Here is a 27,368-nt window from a genome sequence, read left to right as displayed (position 1 = left end):
GAGATTTAGCCTTGTCTGCGCGAGAAAATCATCAAATCTTCGTTCATTCATGCCTCCGAGTATTGCCGAGTGAAACACTAGACCACCACTGGGGGAAATTGCCAATGCCACAGTAGTCACATTTCTTCTTCGCTGACCACATACTTGACGATAGGCCCTCTCTCCCCTTAAAGTTCGTCCTTGACTTCGTGCGTTCCAAATATTGTAGCCACACTCATCTATAAATACAGTGTAATTTACGACTGCATGACCCATGAACCAGTTTCCATATTCTACTCGTTTTCGTAGGACATCAGGGCGGTTTCTATCAACCGGCAGAGGTCTTGCCAATTTCACAATATCATATAAGAAGTTTAAGTCTATTGATATGAGTGTGTTCCGATCAGCTATAGCTGATTCTGATTTCTGCAAAAATCCACCCGATAATTTTGATGATCTTGCGATCTGCTACGATACTACCTAAAAAAAGATTCTGGACAAACACGCATCGCTTGTAACGAGAACGATACTAGAAAGACCACGCGTTCCATATTCTCCCTCGCAGCCGTTTTTAGTCTCGTCACGCAATGCTTCTTTGGGGACGAGCGTTGCGTGACGAGACTAAAAACGACTGCGAGGGAGACTACGCGTTCCATGGTTTACTGAAGAAATCAGGGATTCAAAGCATGGAAGACGAAGAGCAGAGAAAAAACGGAGAAGGACTAAGTCTACAGTAGACCTAGCTAACTTTAAAAAGAAAAGGAATGTAACAACTGCATTAATGCATAAAGCACGAGCTGATTTCTACACGGATTTCATTGCTGAAAATAGTTACAACCAGGGTAAATTATTTCGTGCTGCAAGTTCATTGCTGAAAAAGCCAACTTCTATTGATGCTTCATGTTTTGTTAACGACTTGGGATCTTTCTTTGTTAAAAAGATATCCGAAATCCGAAGTCGTCTTGATGCTGAAGAGGTTTCCGTTCAATCTAGACCTGCTTCTCCTCTTCTTCCACCTGATGTTATTATGAGGGAGTTTAAAGATCTCACAAAGGAGGATGTCAAAGCCCTCATACAACACTCATCCAGGAAATCTTGTCCATTGGACCTAATACCATCAAAGCTATTTGCAAAATGTGATGAGCTTCTACCTGTAATCACACTGTTAATTAACAAGTCCCTTAGGACTGGGGTTTTCCCTAGAGTATGGAAGGAGGCTCTAGTTACTCCGTTATTGAAGAAGCCTGGCGCCGACATCAACATATTTCAAAATCATAGACCAGTCAGTAACTTCTCGTTTGTGTCAAAGCTGGCTGAAAAAGCTGTTTTCAACCAAATACAAAACTATCTTTGCGTCCATAACATCTATCCGGATCAGCAATCTGCTTACCGAAAGAATTACAGCACAGAAAAACCTCTATTGAAAGTGAAAAACGATCTTCTTGTGAATATGAACAAACAACATGTGACCCTGTTAATACTACTAGACTTGAGTGCTGCATTTGACACAATAGATCATAAAGTGTTAATTGACTGTCTTAACACAAGATGCGGAATCTCAGATGCCGCTCTACAATGTTACTGTCAATGGTGTCGAATCACGATCATGTAGTTTGGAATTTGGTTTGCCACAGGGGAGTTGTCTTGGCCCACTAGTATTTACAATTTACGTTGGAGAGCTACTTGAGATCGTCAAACCACTCCTACCGACTGTAATGTGCTACGCTGACGACACTCAATTGTACATGTCTTTTAGTCCAAAGGAAGAAACTGGCGAGGTTGAAGCCATGGCGAACATGGAAAAATGTATTAATGATATCCACAATTGGATGAAAGATGTCAAACTTAAATTGAATTCTGATAAAATTGATCATGAGCTGATACTCATTGGCACAAAACTACAACTGGCCAAAGTAAAAACTACGCACCTCAGTGTAGGAAACGACCAGATTAGACCAAGTAAAGTAGTTAAGAACTTAAGGGTGTGGCTAGACCCATCACTAACAATGAACACTCGTATAAGTAAAACCTGTAGTACAGCTTTTTATCACCTATATAATTTACGTAGAGTAAGGAAATATTTAACACTAGAATCGATTGAAATTTTAATTCATGCGTTAATTTATAGTCGTATCGACTACTGCAATAGTTTATATTTTGGGCTGCCAGATTATCAAATCAAAAAGTTACAAAGAGTGCAAAATGCGGCGGCAAGGTTAATATTCATGGCTAGTAAATATTGTCACATTACTCCATTACTCTTTAATCTTCACTGGCTGCCCATTCGTCAACGTATTTAATTTAAGATCCTTCTGATCACGTATAAGGCTGTTCATGGGCTTGCGCCTAATTATATAGATCGCCAAGAACCAGGTAGAAAAGCAAGATAACTGCAGAGCGCATAAACACGTGTATCGACGCCGCCATGTTTGTAATTTACGTTGTTGAAGTAAAGTCTCAAATCGGAGTTTTCATTAACTCAAAGTCAAGCATGGGATTTTTCAGAGAATACCATAACAACGTGAACTTCATTTTGATGATACTTGAAATTTTTCCTTTCATATACGTTACGCGTGAATTTTTCAAAAATTGGTGCTTAAAATTCGTAATCGGTAGCCCTCCTTGCTACCGTTGACGTTGTTTAAGCCTTGAACAACACCATACAGAACTTAAGGTGGCTGTACTAGTTTCTTCACGCGGATAACAGGTCACTCTTGCGTCACGCACGAGAGAAACGTGCGAAAGAGGCGCGAGATTAAAGACGAAAATTCAAAACAAAGATGGCGGCGCGAGGCTTTTTTCTTCTTTTGTAAGAAGTTTACCTAACAGCGTGTATTTGACTTTTTGCACGGCCACTGCGTATGCAGCAGACAGAAACAAAGATAAAGAAGACGATTCTCGGAGACATAAAGGCTGCTACACATCTATACGAAATATCCAACCAATATGAAATCTTGCGATGGCGAAAAAAGGAGAACTCAAGTGAAGGACAATCTGCCTGAGTGGAAGAGGACTGTGAAACCTCAAGTCATAATATAATATAGCCAGAAGTTATGAGTAGGTCCTTTAAGATGAGCCCGGGAGGCTGTCTTTGACGGCTATTGAATGATTTTCTGAGCAGTAAACGTCTGTAAACATCAAATCGTAGGTGCTCGCGCGAACACACACGATAGTCAACGGTAGCTATAACAGATCATGAGCAAATGTCGATCTTATGGAATCCAGATTTTTTAAATGCGCGAGAACGCGCGTGGGAATTGCTAAACTCACGAAAGCTATTGCATGAAAACAAGTCCGGTGACCCCTTCTTTTTATTGTTCCAATATGACAATAACGTTAAAAGGAATCGTCAGAAAAAAAAAAACACTAGAAAATTCTACGGAAGGACATTTGCAATCGTGATGCGTGAAAATTGCCTTTTTCTAGATTTTCTGAAATTCCGCTCCGTATAATTTTTTTAAAATCTTTGTGCATTTTCCTTTTCAAGTGCCAAAAGCAAACACAAAGAAAAAATCATGGGGTCACCGTGTCAGTTTTCAAATTATTTGAGCCATAAGGTAAAGAATGCGTCTGAATAATCCTTTGAAAGCGTTGCCATGGAAACTGCTAGTGACGAAATGTCACCTCTTTTTGGATAGCCAATGATTATATAATTCAACCCTGTAAAAGCGTTCAGCTGGCCTTGGTCAGTCTTTTTGTTGTATTCTTTCAAAGTTACAAACCATCAAAAAGATGAAAACTGGTACTAGCCACCTTAATTTAGTTGTGTGGCCTTACTTATTCAAACTGAACAAAGATTAACTTGGAACCTTTACCACCAACGAAAGAATGATTGAAAATCTCATTAGTTTTATTGCTAACTTCTCAATATCATTTTGACAACAACGTTTGAGATGGTCTATGAACACTTGGTTTCTTCACCAACCAATTAACCTCTTTCTTTTCTTTTATTTGAACATTGAGAATTAGTATATACTAAAACAGTGGATAGCGTTGAAGGTTCGCTCTGATTGGCTAGTCAAACTCCGAATATCCTTTGCTATTTACCTCCGAGCAACTCAGGAAAAAATTGCGTCCCGGTTTGCATCCGTGACAAGCGAAGAAATCACTCAAATTAACGACGGTGGTGTATATTATCTCACTGTTTTAGTATATACTAAAACAACTATTTACCTCAGTGTCGGTGGTTAGCGGTGGATATTTACCTCGCCGCTTTGCAGCTCGGTAAATGTCCACCACTAACCACCTCCACTTCGGCGAATAGTTGTTAACTATTTCAGAGTCCAGTCCAGTATGAAATGTTTCCCGGAGCGTACCGTGAAGAAACTGGATCTAGCCGCCAGGTAGTTTGTGTCTTCATACTGACTTGTTGCTTCGAAATTTTTTCCATCTTTCTCAGGTAAGCTACAGTTTTACGCTCACACCAGTTGCGTGAGAAATAATTTTAACTTTAATAGTTGATACTGAGTCATTTTTAATTAACATATAAGACTTAGCTTCGACACATTCGATGGATAATTAATCGAACCCTAAAATGTCTAGAGCTCGTGGAGTATCTTGATCGGCATCTAAATAGTTTCTGTAGAGAGTTTATTAAATTAAATCTCGAGAGTTAATGATTGGCGTTACATGTTTTGGTTTCTTTTTTGTTTGTTAATAGCATCACCAATGCGAATTTTCAAAACGGCGCAATTCAGAACAATCGTTTGGACTATGTTTAACATTTCGCATTAGCATGTACAGCATCGTGATCGTGTAGTAGTGTATTGAATACTCAGAGCTTAATCAGCGTGTATTTATTTCTACACGTTTTTCTCTCTAAAAATAATGTTCCAGAATGCGATCAGAAAGGAAGTCGATGTCTACACCAGGTTATTTAAGTCACACAGTTTCAACTGAAATACACTTTATTTATCTGAAGTTTATTTGCTTGACCAGGTTATTTAAAAGATTGTTTAACTTGCCTGGACCTCACACATTTCCTCTGTCAAATGTTATTGAAATAAAATTCTACTGGATTAACCTTTAACTCTTAAAATCTGATTGTCAATTCTCCTCTCTGGCTGCAACACATTTCCTGGTAAATCAGTTCTGAGAATTTAGTGTTAGATCAAGATAACTTAAGCAGTGAAAATAAGCCAACTGGGGGCTGGTCATTATGTTGGTTGGTAATATTACTTCTACATTACAGTACTAAATTACTACACAAGTAGGGTTTATTACTGTGAGCATTGCTTTCGTACATTTCAGGAAACTGCAGTACACCTATATGACTTTCATGTATTCAAAATTCATTGATTTATATCATTTCAACAGGTTTAATACAAACCAACATAATGACCATCTCCCAGTTGGCTTGAAAGTAGTAGGCAGTAGTAGTTTAGGCAGTGTGGTCAGCGTGCCGGACTCGCAATCCGCCGCTCCCGGGTTCGAGTCCTGGACTCGAACTTTCACGGTAGCTCCGAGTTCAATTCCTCGGCCATGCTTGTAAATAACCAACTGTAGTTTGTTTTCGGCCAGTTGGGATTTTTAATAATGTTATTTTCAATTTGAATTATTTGTTTCAGTTGTTTGGTGGAAAACCTGTGAACTAGCTTTCAGCCAAGTGTTCCTCCACGTTAAACAAAGATTATAATTTTTAATTAATTATTAATAGTTAAGTAGTAATTAGTGTTTTAAAATAACCAAAATGCAGGACTCTTCCATTACTTTCATTTCTGATGACAATTTATGCGCAGTTTTCAAAAGCGTTTTACAAGAACCATTAAGCTCTCCATAGGTCTGCCAATTCATATCCGAGAGGAGACAAAGAGATTTAACCAACGTTAATTTTATTTACACTGTAGAAGTTAATTCCTCCACTTTTGATGCATAAAGCCTTGATGTAAATGAAATGTAGCAGCTTTTTCAATTCTGCTTATAAGACATACGATCTCAAGCTTCGGAAGCTACATAACAGAAATAATTTATTATTAGATTGGCATCTCTTGGGAAGAGAAATAACTTCTTGTGTTAGAAGATACATGAAAAAAAGAAAAAAAAATAAACTATCTGCGATGTAACCTGTATTAAGTGGTCACATACGGGGAGTGGCGGGAGCGCCGCGTAATACAGGTTGACCGGTTAATACATATTTCGCAGTAAGAGGGTATTGTAAAAAACGATATTAAAAGCAACTTTGCTCTAAAATTGAACACTTAATGTACAAAAAATCGACATAATACTATTAGCATTGATTTCAGGAGATGGATTAAACTTAAAGGCTTGTCTTAGGTTTATTTGTGTGGTTTATTTGAAGTGACACCGTACAATATAGGGGATGGACAATATAAACAGCCCGAAAATGGTGACTGCGACTGCTAAGTAAAGGTGACCGCTTCATAGAGATGAAAACTGCAGTAATTTAGGGGAAAATTTCAGGACTTTGACAGCTGAACTCTACTACGGGGTAACCGCTCAATACGGTGCGATTTTACACAAATTGGACTGTATTTACAAAGTCTAGTGATAATTGTGTAACTCCCACTGCAGCAGTATTAATCCTCAGGATCAGAACAGCTTGTTCACACCGTGTACCTTACACAAAGACAGGAGTGTATCCTTCACTCGTCTCGTTTCTTGCCGACTTCTATTATCATCGCTTTTCTCTCACCTGTGGCTGTGGCGGGAAATGCGTTGATTTTGGCGGCGGTATGGAGGAAGAATTTCATGCGAACACCATTTTGTATGCTGCTGAATGGTTTGGCTTTCACTGATTTCTGTACGGGAATCATCGCCCAACCTTTCTATTCGGTAACGTTTTTGATGTGTTCAGGGAATTGAACTGTGGTGTATGACTCGCCAACACTTATCAATCAATCAATCAATCAATCAATCATATCCTATATTTAAACACGACGGGGTTTAAAGCTGAGAGCTTGTGGGGTCGTGTAAATATGATTACAATAACAATAAGAATACTAAAAATTATTTAAAATCACTTTACACAATATACAGTAAGAATAATAAAGATGATTTACATTAGTTTATCAAAGGCCTTCGTACAATCGGTGAAAGCAACGGGACTTATTTCATTTTTGCCACAGTTTTAATCCTAGCAGTGATGTCCATTAAACAATGGCTGATTGTTTCTCGCTGATCATTCTTCAATCGGCGACGAGCATGCTTAGTTTCGCTTTGATGTTATATACGACTCCCACGGCTGTTTTACGCGTTCTACAGAATGTAAATATAGTTTATGGACGTGCACTACGATTAATTCTCATTGCGAATATGCTGTCCTGTTATCTTATTATGTCAATAGCCAACTTTAAGGTTTATCGAAGTATTTGTGGACACCAGAGGCAAATTCAAGACAATACAACAATGTATAATTTTGGTATAAAGGCTGATAGTTTCGAAAGAAATTGTTTGGGGCTGCGTCGGTGGGAGTAACGAAATAATTTGGATATATCAACAAAGTTGAAATGGTAAATTGGTCACCGTAACGATTACAAAAGCTGAAGTTTCGAGCGTTAGCCCTTCGTCGGAGCGAATAGAGGAATTGTGGGTTGTGTGTGCTTTTAAAGGCGTTACTCCCACCGACGCAGCCCCAAACAGTTTCTTTTGAAACTATCAGCCTTTATCCTTTTGAAATGGTTTAAAAGTTTTAAGTATCATCGGTGTTTATTCAACCTACAACTTGCACAAACCAATGAAATATTTCCCTAATTTAAAAAGACTCCAAATTGACTCATACTAGCTTCATTGTTTCGTCCTTTTCTGGTGTTTTGTTTGTGCAATCTCAACAGACCCCATACTAGCGAAAGTTATTTGACGTGCGGCAAAAGCTTGTCATATAACTGGCTACGGCTGTTAGCGTGTAGCCAACATTTTCTTTCTGGAAGAAAAATCGATTAAACAGAGTATCAGGTTAAGTTTTACTGACTCATCAGGTATTTTTACAGTTTTTATGTTACTCAAAGGTAGCCTAAGTTTTCAAATGCACATAATTTTAATTTGATCATTATCACCCCAAAAATGCATTATTAAAGCGTGAACAACTGGCAAGGTAAACTTGATTCAAATACTGATTTTCATTCCAGGTTTTTTTTTTTTGCCAACTGATGAATTTCTTTTGCATTCGGCACACCAAGTCTAATATAGCTTGCCACAAGGGGCGTACTCAGCAAAATGGGAGTGTCTCCCCCGTTATGTTAGATAATTTGAACAAAAACAGTTATATAGACTACGTAAATAATGACTACAAACGTGAGTACATCAATGAATGATTCCCATAGTGTAGAACAGCCATCGAAACGTTTTAATCCTACAGCAGAAAGAATTTGCATGACTTCGGTTATTGCTTGTTCCTTGTTATGTGTTGTTTCATGAGGGTGTGAATGGGGTTAACCGGTTAGCGAGAAAGGGCGAAAAATACTACTGACTACCGACAAAACGAGAAAAAGGTTACGGCCGACATACGTATCAAGAAAAGCTGATAAAATTCAAAGACAATAGCCTTTGTTTAGTGTCTCAAACATGGCCATAGAAGCCAAACAATGACATATTAATTCACGAGGGAAATTCAAACTCGCTACCACTATAATAGCGAAATTCACGAGGTAAATTCGAACATAGCCGATTACTGCACAAGGGCAAAATTGGAATATTTGGCGAAAGCGTGTTTAGGTCAAATCTTACCCTGGGGAGGAGGAGGGAGTTACTTTTCGTTCAAGGTCACTTGCTACTCAGAACGTCGCAACTGACAAAGAGTGGTGAAACCAAATGAAATTTGAACCAGTGTGAATGGTCACGAATGAAACTTGTTTGAATTAAACTCATTCCGTGAAACTGACAGGCAGTCCGGTTCCATATCTAACAATGTTAAGCCGCAGCTACAAGAGCGATTTTTTGCTTGCGATGATGATGCAATTTTTTCTAAAGTTGTCGCGTCGCCAGCGCGCAGCGCAAATCACCCGTGTAGCCACCCTCGCGCAAGTGCTGCGATAACGACAGCTACTAAATCGCTGAAAAAATTCGCGAGAAGTTCAATTAGTTGAACCTTTTTTTTACTCTCTCCCCTGGTGCCGCTAATTCGACACACCGACAATTTTGCGACGATTTGAAATTCATCTTCGCCGAGTCTCCGCACAACTCTCTCAGCACAACAAACAACAAAAGGCTTTTGTTTGAACTTGTGAAGCCGAATTTAATGTTTACAGAAAGATGAGATCAGAAGAGCATTTCGTATTTTCTCTAGTTTACAAAGTAACCACCTTGAGGTTGCCTATTTACTGAGTTAGGATTTCGAGTTGGATTTTCGAGTTGGTTTTTTGAGTTGGATTTTCGAGTGGGATTTTTTGAACCAGGTTTTTTTTTGTTAAAAAAATGGGGGATAGGGAAGTAAAGTGTTTGGTTTGGTTTTAATGCATTCATACTTGCATTGTTGTTACCAGTGTGTTCCCCTGACCAGAGCTATATCAGTGTTTTTTGCTTACAAAGTTATTGTTATGAATACAAAATCAAATAAATCATAATTCTTGTTCTGTTTAAAATTCTGTCTTTTAATTTTATACCTAGTAGTTTTGGAAACGTGAACAGGAGGGGTGGGCAGGCCTTGAGTCCCCATGGTGAGGAGACGTATAAAGACCTTATGTACTTGAATGATGCGTATAAGCGTGCAATAATCGAAAGCCACGGACAGGAAGAAATCTCGTTCGATGTGGAAAATTCTTTGAATGCTTCGTATGATGTCCAACCGCTTAAAATGCAGAAAACAAAACAGTTAACGGGGGGTTGGGGAACTAGGAAAGCACGGTGCCATTTCTCGGTCTTCAAAATATGGTGGGATTACAGGATTTATATATTTGCCTTTCGTTGTGTCTAATTCTTAACGCGGATTTCTAAATTTGTACCACCAGAATAGATGTGACAAGAGAAATCATATTCTAGATCTTATCTTCGATTTACGCCCGGTTATCGTAATTGTTTTCATTTCGTTTATCTTTTGGTATTAAAGCTTTCCCAATCTTGCCATTTTTTAAATGAGGAGCATGTTAGTGGCAAAGGGAAAGGAGTTCGTGGAAGACTCGATGTCTTGCCTCTTTCCTCATGTCTCCGTTACATAGTGACGTCGCAGAATTAAAAGGTAAAACACTAACCCCACCCCTACACGAATTATTTTGTTGACTGCAGTGGACTAGCCGACTCGTTTCAGCTGGATTACTAGTACGCATCTCGAAAAAACCGACTCTACATCCTTACCCGAAAATCCAACTCAAAATCCTAACTCGAAAATCCAACTCGACAACCTAACTCGAAAATCCAACTTGAAATCATAGCTCGAAATCCTAGCTCGAAATCCTAGCTCGAAATCCTAGCTCGAAATCCTAGCTCGAAATCCTAGCTCGAAATCCTAACTCGGGAGTAAGTTTTTTCTCAACCACCTAAAATGCAACTATAGAATTTCCGGTCATTTTCCCACTTTTTGGCCGGAAGAACGCGGAATCATTTTGCAGAACAATTTCCTGTAGTCGAGCCCACGAAACCTCCCGCTGTAATATTTCAACCACTTTGTTTGTTCATACGGTCCAGAGTGGGTTTCTTCCGAAAATGCGAAGAAGACGTGATCGAACGCCACTGTAGCCAGGTTCCGGTGGACAAAGATAAACGCACAAGAGTATTCGAATTTAAAAAACATCTAACAGAATTTTTGGAAATGAAGGCGCAAGCTCTTCACTTTGGAACTGATGGTTTCTCGCTGAAGCTCTTTCGCCTGGCTAAATCGTCCAAGGGAAAATGCGAGAACTTTGCCATAGTAATAGATGGGCAGTGGCAACTAGAACTGCCAAATTTAATATCTGATGAAGGCAACAGTAAGCTCAACTGTAAGTCGTAGAATGCTCTATCAGTCTGATTAGTTTTTAAACATGTCCAGCGGAGTGTGATGGTTGCATCACTGTAGTAGTTTTGTGGTTAAGTTGTAAGATTAAATATTTATGTTGTTCTCTACTCGTTCTATTTATTCCATTTGCTGTTTTTCATGAAAAGAAAATTTCTATTTCAGAAACGAGCTAACTAATAAAAAAATATCCCTTAGAAATATTAATAGTCAGTAAAGTGATTTAAATATAAGCTTCCATCCGTATTTCTGTGTAATGAACAACGCAGCTTAAACAGCAGTAACTGTTTTGTCTACAAATTGTTGTATTTGACTTCGGTTGTTAAAACACAAAAATCTTCTAGGTTGACAATCTGTTGTTTATCGCATTTATGATTCAAAGCAAATAATGTCATGTTCTATTGATTATTGCGGCTTCAGGTAAACAGCCGCCTTAATGGCACCAAGCAGATTGAAGTTGAGAATTAACAAAAATAGAAAATGCGCAGATATGAAAAGCTAAAAATAAATCTTTTGGATAACCTGGCGTCAAACTACTCAGTTTTCTGTAGAATTTATGAAAAGAAAATTTCTTAAATCTTACATGTCCAACCCCTTTTGGAACCACCTTCAGTGATATATATGGCGTGTTACATCGAAATGAGTAACTTAACTTTTGCAGATTCTTTTTTTTGTTGGTTAAGGAATTAGATTTAGAGATAACGCTTAGCGTCACCTGAGCCTGCAAAAATCTGCTAACGAGAGTACCTCAAACAGGCCCTATTTCACATTTTAGTGCACATTATCCAAGAAGTTACAAACTGGGCCGGTCAACCCGTCGTGCTGCTTAAGGCGCCAGAGGCAGGTGGTACGCGTACAAGCAAGCAGAAGTTGATGAACGCTTCCGAAAACAAAGGCGACCGGTGGGAAGTGAGGAGAAAACATAAATCACGAGAAGAAGCGAGAGAGGACAAAAGTTTGGTAAAGAGGATTATGATTGAAAGAGGTGACGTTAAGAAGGGTGTGAATGGGGTTAACCGACTAGCGACAAAGGGCGAAGAATACTACCGACTACCGACAAAGATCGATAATTTTAACCGGCTACCGACAAAGTGACTGAATTTGAACCAACAACCGACAAATAGAACCGCCATTCAGACCCTCTTATTGTAGTGGTATCGTGCGAAACGCGCGTAAAATACATCCACGATGAAAAGAAGAAGAATGATGATTTCTCGAAAACTCCGACCAAACAAGAAGCGTTTACATGATGTATAGAGTAAATAATGTAAAGAATTTTTGTCAAGGAGATGAACCGAAAATAAACGGCGTCTGCAGAAAACTTGTTTGAAAAGAAGTTTATTGTGGCTAAAACAATAGAACTTGTTATAATAATGCAAATCATTGCGGCTTAAGATGACATTTACCGACACTGGAAGCACAGATTTGTAGCCACGCCTTTATATGTATCAAGGTTTCTGTTGTGATCAGAACTGACCATATCAGACGTCTGTTAACACTGGTTCCCTGGTAAACTGCTCTTTTCCCTGGTAAACTGCTCACGCCGATATCTTGGCGTGCCCTCGGCCTTTACTTGAATTTCTGATTCAAAAGGTATGTCCAATGCTAAGTCTGTACTAGGTAATTTTTCCAGTCGTTATTTTATTGCAGTTTTCAGCTGTTCCAAAAGTTCTTTTCCAACAAGAAAGTCGAACGTATTGATATATGCAATCTTGTACCCCGTTTAAATCACACCACTACATTTGTTTTAGTTTGTTTTTCGCTCAAAAGATTACCAAATACCCTGCACATTAACTCACTTCTGGGTTTTCCTTTCCCATTTCTTTTACAAAGCAACTACAGTTTATAGACCTTTATAGACTTCTGTCGAAAGCACATGCTATTTACAAGTGAGCTAATGCTCTTTCCTTTAGTTTGAGACGAAACAGGCCAACAACAAACAAGTGCCTCTTTGCTGTGTTACTTTGGACAAAACGAGAATCATGCGCTCTAAAAAAATAATTCATTTCCGATCATCGCTTTACCAGCTTGTTAAACACATTGATCAGTTTGAGATTCGGTAGCTTTCTGGTTGGCTTGCATCTGCTTAAAAAAGAGAGAGCTTTATTTTACATCATTACTAACACCCCCTCTGGCATTTAAATTGAGGGCGAGGTATGCTCGAGTTTATACTCTAGTTTGGGTTCGGGTTCGAGTTGGAGTCGGACTTCGAGTTACACTTCGAGTTGTGGTAACGTTTTTAGACACGGTCGAACCTGTAGTAAGAGGTAGGATGTAAAAACCCCGAAAGTTTTGTTCCCGTTAGTTGCTGTAATTTTCCCCTCCATGATTAAGCGGTAACCACTGTTAGTCATTCGTGGTCAACCTTTGCCAACGACCTGTTTGTATTGTCTTCCATCCGTATGGAACGACCATTTAAACAGGAGCTACTCAATTATATCTGAGAATGATCTTTCAAGTAAAGTTTAATCCATTTTTATCTCAGAAAATTAATGTCTCAAAGTACGTTTCAGTGTTTGTTTTTGGATATTTTGTATTGTGGTTACCACCAGGCTTACCATCTCGACCTTAGTAATCTACGGTCCTCAACCATGGCCGTCATGGTCCTCAATTTAGTACAGTTTTTTTTTTCAGCCATACATTTTAGAAGTATCCAATCTTTATGACATGATATGGTTATGAATAAATTATTGAAATTATTTCTAAGGTAACGCGCGCATCCGGTCACTGTGTTGTTCAATATGATAGACATTTAGTAGACAAATTTCACAAGAATGATAGTGTTTCATTTCATTTCGCGAACAAGAGCCAATCATGTATTGTGATCTCCTCGTTTCTATCTACAAAAAATATCATTGAAAAGATGTAATTCATAACCGTGCTATCTTGCACGTTTTATATCTTTGAGCAGAGTAAATTTGGAATCGCGCAAAGAAGGAATTAGGTGTCTTAGATTTTCTGGGTCTGAGTTTTGATTTTTCAAGGTCTGAAGTATCTTGACAGCCTCCTTATTCTAATCCACAGTGAGAAGTAAGAATTATTATTACTTATTCAGTTCCCAGTGGGCCAATTTTTTTTTCTTCGACAGAAGTTCAACTTGATTTGTAGTTTGGAATCTAACTCAAAGTCGAATCCAAAATCGATGGTTCGCGCTTCATTTCGAGTAGCTTGTCCTTTCAAGGCTTTAGGGACAGAAAATGAGGTGGAAAGTGTGATTTAGGGGAGTAGTTTTCGTCTCTTAACTTAACATGCTCCGCCTGCCAACGGCTTCTTTAATGGCAACTGGTTCCTATTTCGTTTGTGAATACATAATAGTTGAGGTGTCACGTTAGGTACATTTTGCCGACAAATACCAATTATTCTAGTTTTGGCTAAACTACAGAATACAGGGCCATAATCATGCAGGAGTTGAACACGAACACTCTCTTTATAAGAATCTCGCAGTTTAGAGCCTTTATTTAGGAACATTATCGAGCCTTACTGTAACAGAACGAATCAAGCCAATTAAAATTCTTACAGTTCGGTATTTGTTTCATCTTCATCGCGGTAGTCTTTGTGACACAAAAAGTGTGATAAAATCTCACCTTTTTTTGTTCTGCGCACTAGTTTGCTTTCGTGTTCTGTTGTACGTCAGTTTTAGAAAGATTTTTGCCGAAAGTCAGCTAACGCATTAGTGCCACTAGGGAAGCGCTAACTAGAACTTTCTCAATTTTTGAAAGTCATAAAATGAAAAGTCAGAGTAGACAAAGAAGAAAGTGGTCGTTACAACTGAACCTTTGAAGTTAGTGTTAATAATTTGGATATATCAACAAAGTTGAAATGGTAAATTAGCCACCGTAACGATTACAAAAGCTGACGTTTCGAGCGTTAGCCCTTCGTCGGAGCGAATAGAGGAATTGTGGGTTGTGCGTGCTTTTAAAGGCAGAAAATGGAGCTACGTTATTGGTGGGAACATGGCAACGAGAAAAACAAGAATAAATTAGTGGAATGAAAAGCGTTCGTTGATCCCTGTGGGATTTAGACTGCCGGTTTGAAAGATGAGCTTTTGTTCAAGATTTTTACGGCTTTTCGTGCTACCTAAGTGTAAGGAAAGACCGCAGATTGCCATATGTTGCTTAAAATGATTAGGTAGATTACCATTTTAACTTTGTTGATATATCCAAATTATTTCGTTACCCCCACCGACGCAGCCCCAAACAGTTTCTTTCGAAACTATCAGAAACAATTTAACACGTAACAACAGGCAAAGTTTGATACAAAAGAAAAACCGGTAGTGAAACATATTTTCTTCAGAAATTCCAAATCACAATGGGAGCAATGGAGGCTTTGCACGGAAGCATGAAACAATTCTTAATTTTAATTTAGTTTGTACTCAAAACAATTATGTTTGTCTCCAAGCTTCAAGGTGCACATAGAGATCAGTTTTTGTGATAATGATGACGATGATGAAGTTGATTTAGTTGCCTTTAATTAAGAGAAAAAATACTCTGTGGTCTAAAATTTCTAATAATTACCTGTAATAATCATAATTCTGCAAGTGTAAGCTAACCGTTGATATCATAATCTTGATATGGGTTCTTGGTTTTTGTGCTCAGGCTAAGAATGCGTTTTAGGAAAAAAAAGCTTTCACTCTCCATGGACAGAATATGCAATACAGTTTAGAAATCTTCACTTGCATTCATTGCAAGAAGAAGATTTGAATGCTGAACTTGTGTGACAGCTTAGATGTACTTTGTTTAATGCTGCATTTCCCAGTGGACAACAAACATCCTGCAGTAGAGTTAAAAAATTATCCTGATCGCATCTACAATCTAGATTTCCCCTCCACCATCAACAGCTTCTGTAGATATTGGCCCCCTCGGAATATCTCATCCATCCGTTTATGACTCTTCCCATGGTTCAACTCCAAAAGGGCTCAAAATTAAAACCACTATGAATCGAATGTCGATACTAATAAACCTTCATATTGTTATTCTGTTACAGACAAGAACAGTAAAAAGGCTTATCGCGAAACATTTAATGCCTCCATCGTGACAAATGTTTTAAAATAGCAGAAAAACTTCGCAAACATATCAAAGTTCATTCGGATGAAAGGACGATGAATAGCAATGCTCGCAACAAGGGCTTTAGCCAAGCAGGAATCCTTCGCAATCATCACAGCACACACAAGAGAGAAAAGCCTTTAAAGTGCATGGTTTGTGACAAGCGCTTTAGTCAAGCAAGAAGTCTTCGCCGTCACAACAGGGTACATACTGGAGAAAAGCCTTTTAAGTGTAAGGTTTGTGACAAGTCCTTTGGCCGACCTGACACCCTTCGCCTTCACAACAGGGTACATACTGGAGAAAAGCCTTTTAAGTGCAAGGTCTGTGACAAGTGCTTTAGCCTAGCGGGAAATCTTCGCCGTCACAACAGGGTACATACTGGAGAAAAGCCTTTTAAGTGCACGGTCTGTGACAAGTGCTTTAGGCAAGCGGAACATCTTCGCCGTCACAACAAGGTACATACTGGAGAAAAGCCTTTTAAGTGTAAGGTTTATGACAAGTCGTTTGGCCGAGCTGAAAGCCTTCTTCATAACAAAGTACATTTGGTTGAAAAGTTTAGCTGCTGGATTTGTCAGAAGTTATTTCGTACTGAGGACGCCCTGCAAAAGCATTACGATGATCACATGGAAAAAGCAGTTCGTACAATCATCTAGGTTAAGCAGAGAATTTTGGTTTTGAGACAAAGTCTGATGATGTTCTCAATTTAAATAGCTGGACCTGAACTGTTCTGTTTAACTTCTTACAATTACATTTTCAAACATTAGCTATACACCTTGGCGAACTTGGCTACTTGCAGTATGCTAAATCATTTTTACCTGCTCTTGTGTCAATTACAGTACTCTTTGTTTTACAAGTCTGAATGAAGCTTACTCGAGAAAGCTATTATTGTAATCAAATGAATGCGTTGTAATTTGGTTATTTTTAAAATACTTTTTGAGATAAAGCATCTACAATTAAAACCTTGCTTAATTAAAAGTGCTACTTTGAAATGTCTAAAAAACATAAGCGTTTTAATGCAAATCCCACACACGATTATTTTAGTTAAATAAGTACAGATCACGTTCCGTGGAAAATTTAGCCTACAATATAATGCATTAACGTTACAAGCTCTTGATCGTATATCCAACCAACCATTTTCGATTTAGAGTTAGAGTGGACGGTGGGAGGAGAGGGCAGGGAAATAACGTGCGCAGGAAGTGTTTCTATGGAGTTTTCTACAGTGAGAAGCCGACTTTCGTAGTTTTGGACGCGCCTAAAATACGGCGAGAGCGAAAACGTGGAGGATGGGAGGGGAGAGAGGAGGGGAAGGCAGATAACTGTAACGACTTCGAAGTCCGTCGCGTTGCGGCAAAGGGACTGGTTGTAGTCAAATTCCAAACGTTTAAAAACTGACACGTACGCAAGGGTTTCTAATTCAACTTTAGGAAAGTTAGACGTTCAAAGTTTAAAAGGATTTTAAGTAGTCAGCGGTGCTTCCTTCTACAAGTTATGCATAGACATTTTGTTGAACGAAAAACAGCACTTTGAGCTTCTTTTTAAGGTTTTCGCCTCCTAATAGGGATCTAATTTTTCCAGGCCAATGATTATGCAAGCTAAATACATTTTACCAAGGGCTATCAAAATCCTAAAAGAAAATTGGGGGTAGCCACGCAAAAATGTTGAGATAATTAGGTTTGAAATCAGAGAAAAGTGCTTATTAAAATTACCCCGCCAATTCCATTTGGATTGAGTTTTGTTTTACAAAATCAATAGTAAATGAAATATCAATAAAATAACAAGCAAATGTTATCCTCAGGCCGGCGTGATGTCGGCTAAAAAAGGAGTGAGATCCTGTTATTAGTCATGCTGTTTATGACACCGGTTTCCTTAAAATTCAAAGAAAAAGAAAGTTGCTGTCGAATAATACAGAGTGAATCATATAAGAACTTTCCCTTGATTTTGAACCAAAGGATGACTTAAATACGAATGGATCATTGTGTTCCTTCTCGGCTTAAGGCTGAGTGAACTCAAATTGCCTGTCGTATTTTTCATGGCACTGGCCTTCTACCCCATCGGTTTCTTAAAATACAACGGAAAAGAAACTTGGGTCAAGCATATGAAATTATAGCAGAAGCGACTGAAACCTCAAGTATTTTTTCTATATCATTTAGGCTCTCAGAGAGTTCTTTCCGAACACAGACAATCAAACCATCGATCAAACCATCAGAATAGGGGGATCAAGGGAAAAATTGAATTTCCTAACAAGCTTTATTACGTCAGTCGCTTATCTTTATAAAGCAAATGATGAAGGGCGCTTCATATCTCTTCATGATATATAAGATGGTATTTTGCAATGTTGACTGGACGGAAAATACATGATCTCGTTCTTGAATACTCGAGAAAAAGCAATACACTTCTAAAACTAATTCATAGAGGTAAGAGGGAGAATAATGATGAAGGTGGGCTTTAATTACTCAATAACTGTATCCCAGTCCTTTTCATAGATACTCAGCAGTTAGACAGAAAAAAGTAGCTTTCGACGCCCTCTTCTAGCGCGCAAAGGATACTAATTGAAGTTATTTCTCAATTACTTTTCGTACAGGTGATTTGGCGCAGAGAAGCCTGGAAGTAGAAACATGTATTTTAGAATAATTAAATGTAGGACTTTTCCATTACTTTAATTTCTGATGAAATGAAATTCATGCGAAGTTTTCAAAAGCCTTTTAAAGAACCATCCGGCTTTCCAATTCAAGTCCGCCGATTCATATCCGTGAGGACGCAAAGAGGTCTGACCAAAGTTAGTTTCAATTTATTTACACTGTAAAAGTCAATTTATCCTCTTCTGATGCATAAAGCCGGATGTTAATAAAATGTAATAGCTTTTTCAATTCTGCTCATCAGACTTAAGATAGATCTAGCAGTCTTTAGAAAAAAGGAGAAATAACAAGCAATAATTCTTCTCTCAAGCCTCAGAAGCTACATGACAAATAATTTGCTATTAGATTGCTGTCTGACAAGTTATCTCGTGGGAAGAATAACTTCCTATGCTGTAAGGTACATGGGACAAAAACTATCTGCAGTTGAACCTGTTCTGTATTAATTGGTCACTTACAAGGTATGGCATGGTGGCCGCTCAATAGAGGTTGACTGCTTAATACAGGCTCACTCCACAGTGAGAGGTATATATACTGAAAAACGATATAAAAAGCTATTTTGCTCCAAATTTGAATGAACAAAAACTCGCTCAGAAATATTAGCATTGATTTTGGGAGATGGATTAAACTTAAAAGCTTGTCGTTAGTTTTATTTGAGTGTTTCCGCTCTAGGTGACACCGTGCAAACAGGGGGAGGACAATATAAACAGGCCGTCGGGACTTAGCAAAGGGGACACCGTGGAAATATGTTTTGGTGACGCCACAGTGGTCAGTGGTCATCAACTTTAGGCTGCCAAGTGCTTTCATGTGTTTGTAGACTGAATTCGATGAAAACATCGGCCTTTTGCATGGTTTTAAGTTGGAAAATATCCATGATACCTCTTCTTGTTGATATATTTGATCCTTTGAATGGGTTTTTACTACTAAAACCACGTCTTAATAAATAGTGGTACAGGGGAGTCATTTTGTTTGGAGTTGTGTGCTGTTTGTTGACTTTAGCTGGCCGTCGTTGCGAAGCGCGATCGTGGTTCTTCAGTCGCCCTCGCCTTCAAAATTGTCAAAAACAGCGATAGTTATCCAGAGAAAGCAGGAGATTAGTTCTGTAAGATACTTTTCCAGCGAGGCTGAAGACTGGTTTGATTTTGAAGTGTTTAATTAGCATAAAGCGGTACGGGTAATTATTGTGTTTTCCTTCGTTCACGTACGAAATAAACAAGTAAGTATATATAATAACATTCTTACCGTAAATTTTAATACTGTAAAGAGTATCTTCGGAAAAGGTAGTTGAGCTCGGAAGAGGAGTAAATAACATCGAAAACAAGCGCTCGCCGTAGCCGGCTCAAGAAGTACAAAATACACTTTACGTAATGTCAACAATTCTAAAGTAAGATTTGTGTTACATGTGTTTCATGTTAGCGGCATTTACAATAAATTTACCGGTGGTCCACTTTTTCCCTTTAGTTTGCTCATTTACACCATATCAAAGGAGGGAAAGAGTCATGACGATGAAGGTAACGATTCTCCTTTAGCATCTGTCGTGAAGAAAATTTTGGAAGACTCAGGAGCACACAATGTGGAAGTAAACAAACGCATTTTGAACGTTTTTAAGAAAAAGATATCAATCCTCCATACAGCGTTCAAGCGGGCAAGCAAATCAGGAGGAAAAGCCCTGAAGAAATTAGTTAACGGGTGGAAATTTAGACCAAATTATAAATTGAAAGTGTTCTACAACGAAGTCGACGTTTTGAAACTAAAGGGTGATTGCGATCGGCTGAGAGGTGAGAAAAGAGTTCTCAGGAGTGCGTGACTGAGCAAGCAGCTAAACGGATTTGCCTTGAAGAGAAATTGAAAGCTGCCCTGAATAAGTCACAGAAGAAAGATGAAGAGAGCGAGAGACGATTTAAACGTTTAGCGGAAAAGGTTGCAGACATGTGCTCGGAGAAAAGGTCAAGAGGCCCAGCAAAGACAAAATCTTTTCAGCAGTACACGCGACAGCATCAGGCACGCGTCAAAAAACAAATGAAGGAACAATGTCACACAAACCTGTCATTCCTTGGTTTATACAATTATGTTGCCACCAAGGTAGAAGTCTTCAATGAGGACACTGGTCAGTTAGAGACTTTTAGTCTTCTTGAAGAAGGTGAACTTCCTTTTATTGACGACAATGCAAAGGAAATGACAGACAAAGAGCTGGATGATCTTAATATGTGGATGTATTTGAAAGACAAATATAACATCTCCAATGAAGCCTGGCGTGAGTTTTCAATCAAGGCAAAAGATATGCCAAAACTGTCCCAGATAACGAAACAGATAAACAAGTTAAATACTTCATGGAATTCGAGTTGCACTCCTGGTGAAGCAGAAGGTGTTCAAGTAAAATTTGAAGACAGCCTTCGAAAACAATTAAAAAGACTAGACTTGAAAGAAAACACAATTAAGGTAAAGCTCAGTGGGGATGGAACACAGATAGGAAAGAGGTTGAAAATAGTGAACTTCACTTACACTATATTAAATGAGAAAGATGTAGCCATGGGGGAAAAAGGGAATTACATTTTGGCAATAATAAAAACAACTGAAAGCTATGAAAATTTACAAGAAAGTCTCTCTGATCTCAGGAATGAGATGGAATTGCTTAAGACAATTACTGTAAATAATTGCAAATATGATATTGAATATTTCCTTGGGGGAGACTGGAAGTTTCTGGCTTGTGTTTGTGGCCTGGGGGCTGCAAACCAAGACTATGCTTGCATATGGTGTAAGTGCCCCAGACTACAGAGGTGGGATACAAATAAGCAATGGTCTATAACTGATCTTAGTCTAGGGGCACGAAACCTGGCACAGATAAGTCAGTGTGCAAAATCAAAAAAGTTTAATTGTAAAAAGAATCCTTTATTCCCATTTATTCCTCTTGATCATGTAGTCATTGATACTTTACATCTGTTCTTACGAATTTCTGACAATTTGATTGAACTTCTGATTAGACAATTAAGAAGACTAGATAGCATTGAGAAAAAGGTAATATTTACAGATGGATTTCCGAGAGATAAATATAAATATATGGCGGGTTATGAATTGCTCCTCAACAACCTGGGAGTATCATTTCAGTGGCATATTGGGAAAGAAAGCAAGAAATTAGAGTACAGAGACCTGACTGGTCCTGAGAAGCTGAAATTGTTTCAACATATAGAAATGTCAGCAATTCTTCCTACTTGTGAAAACTGTGCCCAAATTCAAAAGCTATGGGCTGATTTCATAGATATTATTGGTGATTTAAAGCTTGATTTTCATTGTAATGATGAAGTTATGCATTTAAAAGGCAAGATAGGGGATTGGTTAGGTAACTTTCTTACATTATACCAAACTAAGGATGTCACCCCTTACATGCATGCCTTTTATTACCATGTTCCTGAATTCCTTAATCTATACACAAACATTGCCCACTATACTCAGCAAGGTATGGAGAAGTACAATGATAGGGCATCAAAGGATTACTTTCGATCCACCAACCACAGGGGAATTGCTGCACTCAAACAATTATTTCTGAAGAAAAATAGAATACAGTACCTAGAGGCAGCTGGATATGCAAGGGTCAAAAACACCTATAAGTGTTCCAACTGCTCAAACATTGTGCACACAATTAAGACATGTACATCGCATTGTATACATTGCCAGCATCCTACATGTTGCTCACATCTTGTTAAAATTAATGGGAAATGGACCCCAAAATGTATGTAGGGTTTAAGTGACTGGCAAAGCCTTTGTAGCAGTCTTAACAACATAATTTGAACTTATATCCCATTTGTTTTATGTTCATATCAGAAAATATAACAGTGAAACTATACTTTTACCTCATTGAGTGATTTAAGCCTTTGACAAATTATGTGCTTTCAAATTAGCAAACATAATGCAAAATTTATTTTACACATGACATATTATAATAAAACTAAAAAGTTCTGCTGATGTACTGTCTCTTGTTGCCGTCTCCCCTAACAAAGGTTAAAACTAAAGCATACTGGCCTTCTATCTCTGACCGTACAAACTTTCCTCCGATGTATTTAAACTCCATAATTGGGTTTCTTGGTCAACCAGTATTGTACTGTTCCATTCACAACATACGCGAAGTCGCCATTTTCATTGAAAATCCTCTCATTCCCCTTTAAACCTGGTATATGATCCAAGTCAGCATTATCCTTGATTGTATGCACCTTCTTCCCTCTGATCTGAATTCCTTTTACAACCTTACCAAGTCCTCTATCGAAAACATCACAGTCAACATTAACTTCGATCCTGATTTCAGGATCATCACGCCGCCATGACCACAGCTTACGCTTTATTTCTTGATAGATATGTCCATGGAAGACGTTCGTCCTGTCTTCAAGAGATATTTCTTCAGGAATATACGCTTTCTTCACCCGTTCGAATGGAAACATGTTCTCGTCCTGACAGTCACGCCATTCATCAGCTTCTTCTTCGTAACCTTTATAGTGAATTTTAACTCTTTTCTTCTGTTTGTCGATCGCGACTATTTCGATTTCATAAAGCTTATTATCCCTAGCTGATTTCCTCCTCTTTTTTTTCTTATATTCAACCGCCAAATATTCGTTTAAAAGCCGTTTTGGAGGCTGCGACGTGCGTTTCGTTTTTTCCGCCATTTTTTTCCGCCATTTTAGGGTAATTTTACGAAATCCTTCAAGTAAGATTACTCAAAATCAAACGTTCCACTCAGAGGGGAAAGAGTATGATATGTACAACGACTAGTCATAAACTCGCAGCAGAAACGGTTAAAATAGCCAATAGTACAAATATAGCTGTGTCAAAACACTTTCAGCACTTCAAATATCAGATTTAGAAACCCTATAAGAACCCTAAGATGGTCTATTCGATATTTGCTTTCACTGTTCAACTATTTTTGTTCAGTCTTTGGCACTTGCCTGCAAATAGAAATACTAATTGCGACTTGAAATGTTCAAAATGTGGACAAACAAAATTCGCAAGGTCAGTTAAGCTGCTTTTAAAAGAAGCAATATCCTAAATGATGTCTACACACCACGGAGCAAGAACGGATTGAAAAAAGCATTACCAAATTTAGTATAGGGGACTTCCAACTCTGAGGGTACCCAGGAATAACTTAAATCTATCATCTCCTTGACGCTTAACGAGAAAGTTCAGGAAAAACTTATTACACCACTGTTCAACAACACACGTATTCATTCTCAGCATCAGAGTAGCTTTTTCACGCTGTGTACCTTACAAAAAGATAGGAATGACTCATTCCCTCATCTCGTTTTCTAGTCGACTTCTATCACCATAGCTTTACTCTCACCTGCGGGAAATGTGATGATTTTAGCGGCATTATGGAGGAAGAATTTTGTGAGAACACCAGTTTCACATACTACTGAGTGGTTTGGCTTTCGCTGATTTGTGCACGGGAGTCAGGCCAACCTTTCCAGGTTGGCCTGACTCCCGTGGCTGTGGTTGTTTTTTTTTTTTTTGTGCAATCTCAACGACCCCATACGAGCAATGGTTATTGGATGTATGACAATAGCTTGCCATAAAAGGCTGTGGTTGTTGTTGCATAATCAGCAATTCACGCTGCCATTTAGATTTATCACAACAGAATCGTTGCTAATTAGTGTATATTGTAATGTAACCGTAATTATATGCAAAATGCCCGAAGATATAAAACACGTGAATTTTGACTCTACATTTATTATTTACTTGGATTAGTGTGTGCGCAAAAATAAAGAACCTTATTTTTACAGGACCGAGTAGTTAACAGTTGTTATCATTTAACTGTATTTATTTCTCTGGAAGCAAAGGTGATTAAACAGAGTATTAGTCGAAGTTGTAGTGACTCATGAGATATTTTTACAGTTTATATATTACTCAAACGTAGCCTAAGTTTTGAAGTTACGCATCTTATGACTTTGATCGTTATCACCTGTTTCAGTGGTGTTGTGAGGTGATTCAACTGCATGGGAACTGCTCAGTGTCTGCATTCAATTCATCCAAAGATAACTTGGGGGGCAATCAGTTTTATTTAAACTATTAACCCTAAGCGAAAAGTAAGAACAACTGCGAGAGAAAGTTAACTTCACGTGCAAAGATATAAAATTATTACGACGTGAAAGCCTCGCTTGTGACAAAACTATTTCAAAGGGAGAAATACAGAAAAAGATAGCTGGATCTCTGTCAACCAATATTGCAAATTTTTACTACATTATTATTATAACAATTAAAGTCACTGTTTCTTTGTTTAATTTGAACTTTGTACCACATTAAAAATGCGAAGTGAACTGGACATACTGGCGTTGAAGAGTCACCGTCATCAGATCTATTATGGGTATAACTATACATTATCAATTATTAACTAATTATTATTAATTGCTCTGCTCTTCCAGTAACCAAGACCTGCACTGGTAGAATTTGTGAACTACCTGGCAGCGTGCACGTGCAGTTTTGATGAATGGGAAATATAGAATATGTAACTACATTTAGCCTGTGTTAGCATTGAAGCCACAACTTAGACTACTTACCGTTCAACTCGATTTCACCATCAGAATGAAGCAGGAAGGGTAATCAAACTCGAGTTCAAATTGCCAAAAGCAAACTTCTTGGTTTGGTTGTTAAGAGAAAGAAAATGGATGATCTGTTTTTAACATGATGACATGGAGTAGTGTCCCTCTCCGATTTGTATTCTCGCCTTATACCTTTCGGATTAGCTTCTCCTCCCTAGCTCGATAGAAACTAACCGTCATTCCTTTCAAAACCGCAGTCACAAGTACACTGAAAGAAGAAACCAGATATTCTCTATATATATTCTACTGTTTGTTGGTGCATCTCGAGCGCGAAAAGTTTTGTTTCACACATTATTCCAATGTAGTGCCTGAGCAAAGTTTCTTCATTTACAGTACCAGAATAAAAAGTGTAACAGTTGTAAACGCTTAAGCCACAAGACACAACATAACAGTATATCATTTTGGTGACACTTTCACACTGACGTCTTAGAATGGAAACACTTTTACACCAAACTATGTTTTACGCCTAAAGGTTAAAGTTTGTCAAATTTTACATCCAACGGGTACAATTTATTAATTTTTACGCCTGGCAGTTAATTTCCTGAGACGGTGTTACGGCTATCGGTCAACCCCCACTGAGGCCCTCCTGAAAGCCACAGCTTAGAACTTAAACTTGCCTATCTTCTGGGACGTTAAGCTGAAAATAGCGAAAGCTAGTCTAGGCGGGTACTGTAGGATATTCCGGCAACCGCTATTATGGTAAAACAAGTCAAAAAAGTCAAAAAGAGCCTAAAAGAAAATTAATTCCAATAAGACGCGTAGATTTGAACAAATGATCACATAACGAATTAGAGCAAATTACAATAGAGTGTATTACTTTATTCCGCTTTGTGATTGGTCCAGAAAAATCGCACCACTCCGCAATCGCACTGGTCCGATGCAAAATTAAAATTTAATAAGGCTTGGTCGCCCTCGTTTTCTCGCGCTTTGCCGCGCTTTTGGGAATTGGCTTGTGTTTTTTTTTTTTTTTTTTTTACCTCTCCTTGGCTCTTAATGTATTTACTTTCCTTCTGACGGATTGGTCGCTGTGATAATTTGGTTTTGGTTTTAAGTCACTCAATCGGAAAACGCTCTAACGACTGAGTAAACATATGAATTACAAGAGTATTCAAAGAAGAAATTTAAGCTTACCAATGTGTGTCAAATTATGATTAATAACTTTTATTATTATTAAATTACTAGCTCTTAGAGATCGCCGTTAAGTTTAGAATCTCAATATGCCCTACGGATGTCTTTTATTCTAGCTCCTTATTGCAAACGATCGGACCAAAATGACAGGAAAATCTTTTCAACCTCTTATCTGTCGCGAGATGTAGGGAGAAACACGAACAACAATTTTGAAAACATCTCAATTGATAAGATAATGGGAACAAAATAATTACAAAACTTTCAAGATTCACTAGTGTTCGGATACAACTTTCTCATTTTAAGTTCCGAACTAAACAGGTACGTTTTAACTACAAATTCGTCTGCTGTTGCTGTTTACGTGCTATACAATCCAGTCTGCACTCAGAAGTCTAATTTAGTTTTATTTTATTACGGAAGCTTATCGAATTAATCCCGTGTAGTCTTGCACGTCAAGTTATCTCCATCATGGATTTGTTACATGTGTTGCGTTATACTGATGAGTTTTCGGCGATTCTTTTTTCTCATACAAACGAGTTAAACTCAGCAAAATAACTCATTTACTTCATTTCAAGTATCATTCATTCTCCATAAATAAATAGCTGGGTTGATGGCAGAGGACAAAAGTACAAATATTGCCGTCGCTCTAAAGGCAAAAAAATGTTTCTGAAGTCCTTTGGCTGATACAAAAGTATAACGTAGTCCATATATATGTATATGGATATATTTATACAGGGTGGCCCAGTTAAGCACTCAGCTGGTTTAAATGGGGTCCTGTGTAACACCCACCCAGGGGCGTAGCGTCCTCTACGCATATACGCACGTGCGTACTTGAAGTGACCAGAAAAATTTGAAAACAATGTTGTGTTTGCGTCAAGTTTGCTCAAAATAATGGCAAGACGCTTTGTTCTTTGCTTGTATTCAAACAACTATTTCAAACAAGAAATAAAGAACGCAGTATTTTTCGCTCAGTTTACTTAGGTTTCTAGATCATATGTACTTGTGCGTACTTGAAAAAATGACCACGCTACGCGCCTGCCACCAACCCACCCCATGGGAGGACAACCATCACACAGTAATCTCGTGTATGGGAAATTAACGATATAACATGCATGTGGAACGAAACATA

At 38.2% G+C, this 27,368-nt stretch overlaps 2 protein-coding genes across 2 annotated transcripts; both read left to right on the top strand.

The window, feature by feature from the left end:
* Nucleotides 1-1,724: 1,724 nt before the first annotated feature.
* On the top strand, nt 1,725-7,117 carry LOC148716360 (uncharacterized). Its single transcript, XM_088744572.1, has 3 exons — nt 1,725-1,938; nt 6,527-6,771; nt 7,004-7,117. The coding sequence occupies exons 1-3, from the start codon at nt 1,725-1,727 to the stop codon at nt 7,115-7,117; spliced, it is 573 nt and encodes a 190-aa protein (XP_088600698.1).
* Nucleotides 7,118-9,613: 2,496 nt separating this feature from the next.
* Nucleotides 9,614-11,996, top strand: LOC148716359 (uncharacterized). Its single transcript, XM_088744571.1, has 3 exons — nt 9,614-9,705; nt 10,555-10,847; nt 11,637-11,996. The coding sequence occupies exons 1-3, from the start codon at nt 9,614-9,616 to the stop codon at nt 11,954-11,956; spliced, it is 705 nt and encodes a 234-aa protein (XP_088600697.1). The 3' UTR covers nt 11,957-11,996.
* The last annotated feature ends 15,372 nt before the right edge of the window (nt 11,997-27,368 follow it).

Source organism: Stylophora pistillata, chromosome 14 (assembly GCF_964205215.1).
Source record: "Stylophora pistillata chromosome 14, jaStyPist1.2, whole genome shotgun sequence".
NCBI lineage: Eukaryota > Metazoa > Cnidaria > Anthozoa > Scleractinia > Pocilloporidae > Stylophora > Stylophora pistillata.
The sequence above is the reverse complement of the archived record's forward strand: the minus strand, read 5'-3'. Positions and strand labels throughout refer to the sequence as shown.

Excerpts from the sequence above, each read along its gene's own strand:
- LOC148716360 (XM_088744572.1), top strand. The coding sequence starts at position 1,725 with ATGTCTTTTAGTCCAAAGGAAGAAACTGGCGAGGTTGAAGCCATGGCG. Across the intron at positions 1,939-6,526 it reads AAACGACCAGATTAGACCAA|GATCAGAACAGCTTGTTCAC; the intron begins GTAAAGTAGTTA and ends ATTAATCCTCAG. Across the intron at positions 6,772-7,003 it reads TCGCCCAACCTTTCTATTCG|TTTATCAAAGGCCTTCGTAC; the intron begins GTAACGTTTTTG and ends GATTTACATTAG.
- LOC148716359 (XM_088744571.1), top strand. The coding sequence starts at position 9,614 with ATGTACTTGAATGATGCGTATAAGCGTGCAATAATCGAAAGCCACGGA. Across the intron at positions 9,706-10,554 it reads GAAAATTCTTTGAATGCTTC|AGTGGGTTTCTTCCGAAAAT; the intron begins GTATGATGTCCA and ends CATACGGTCCAG. Across the intron at positions 10,848-11,636 it reads AGGCAACAGTAAGCTCAACT|TGCACATTATCCAAGAAGTT; the intron begins GTAAGTCGTAGA and ends TTCACATTTTAG.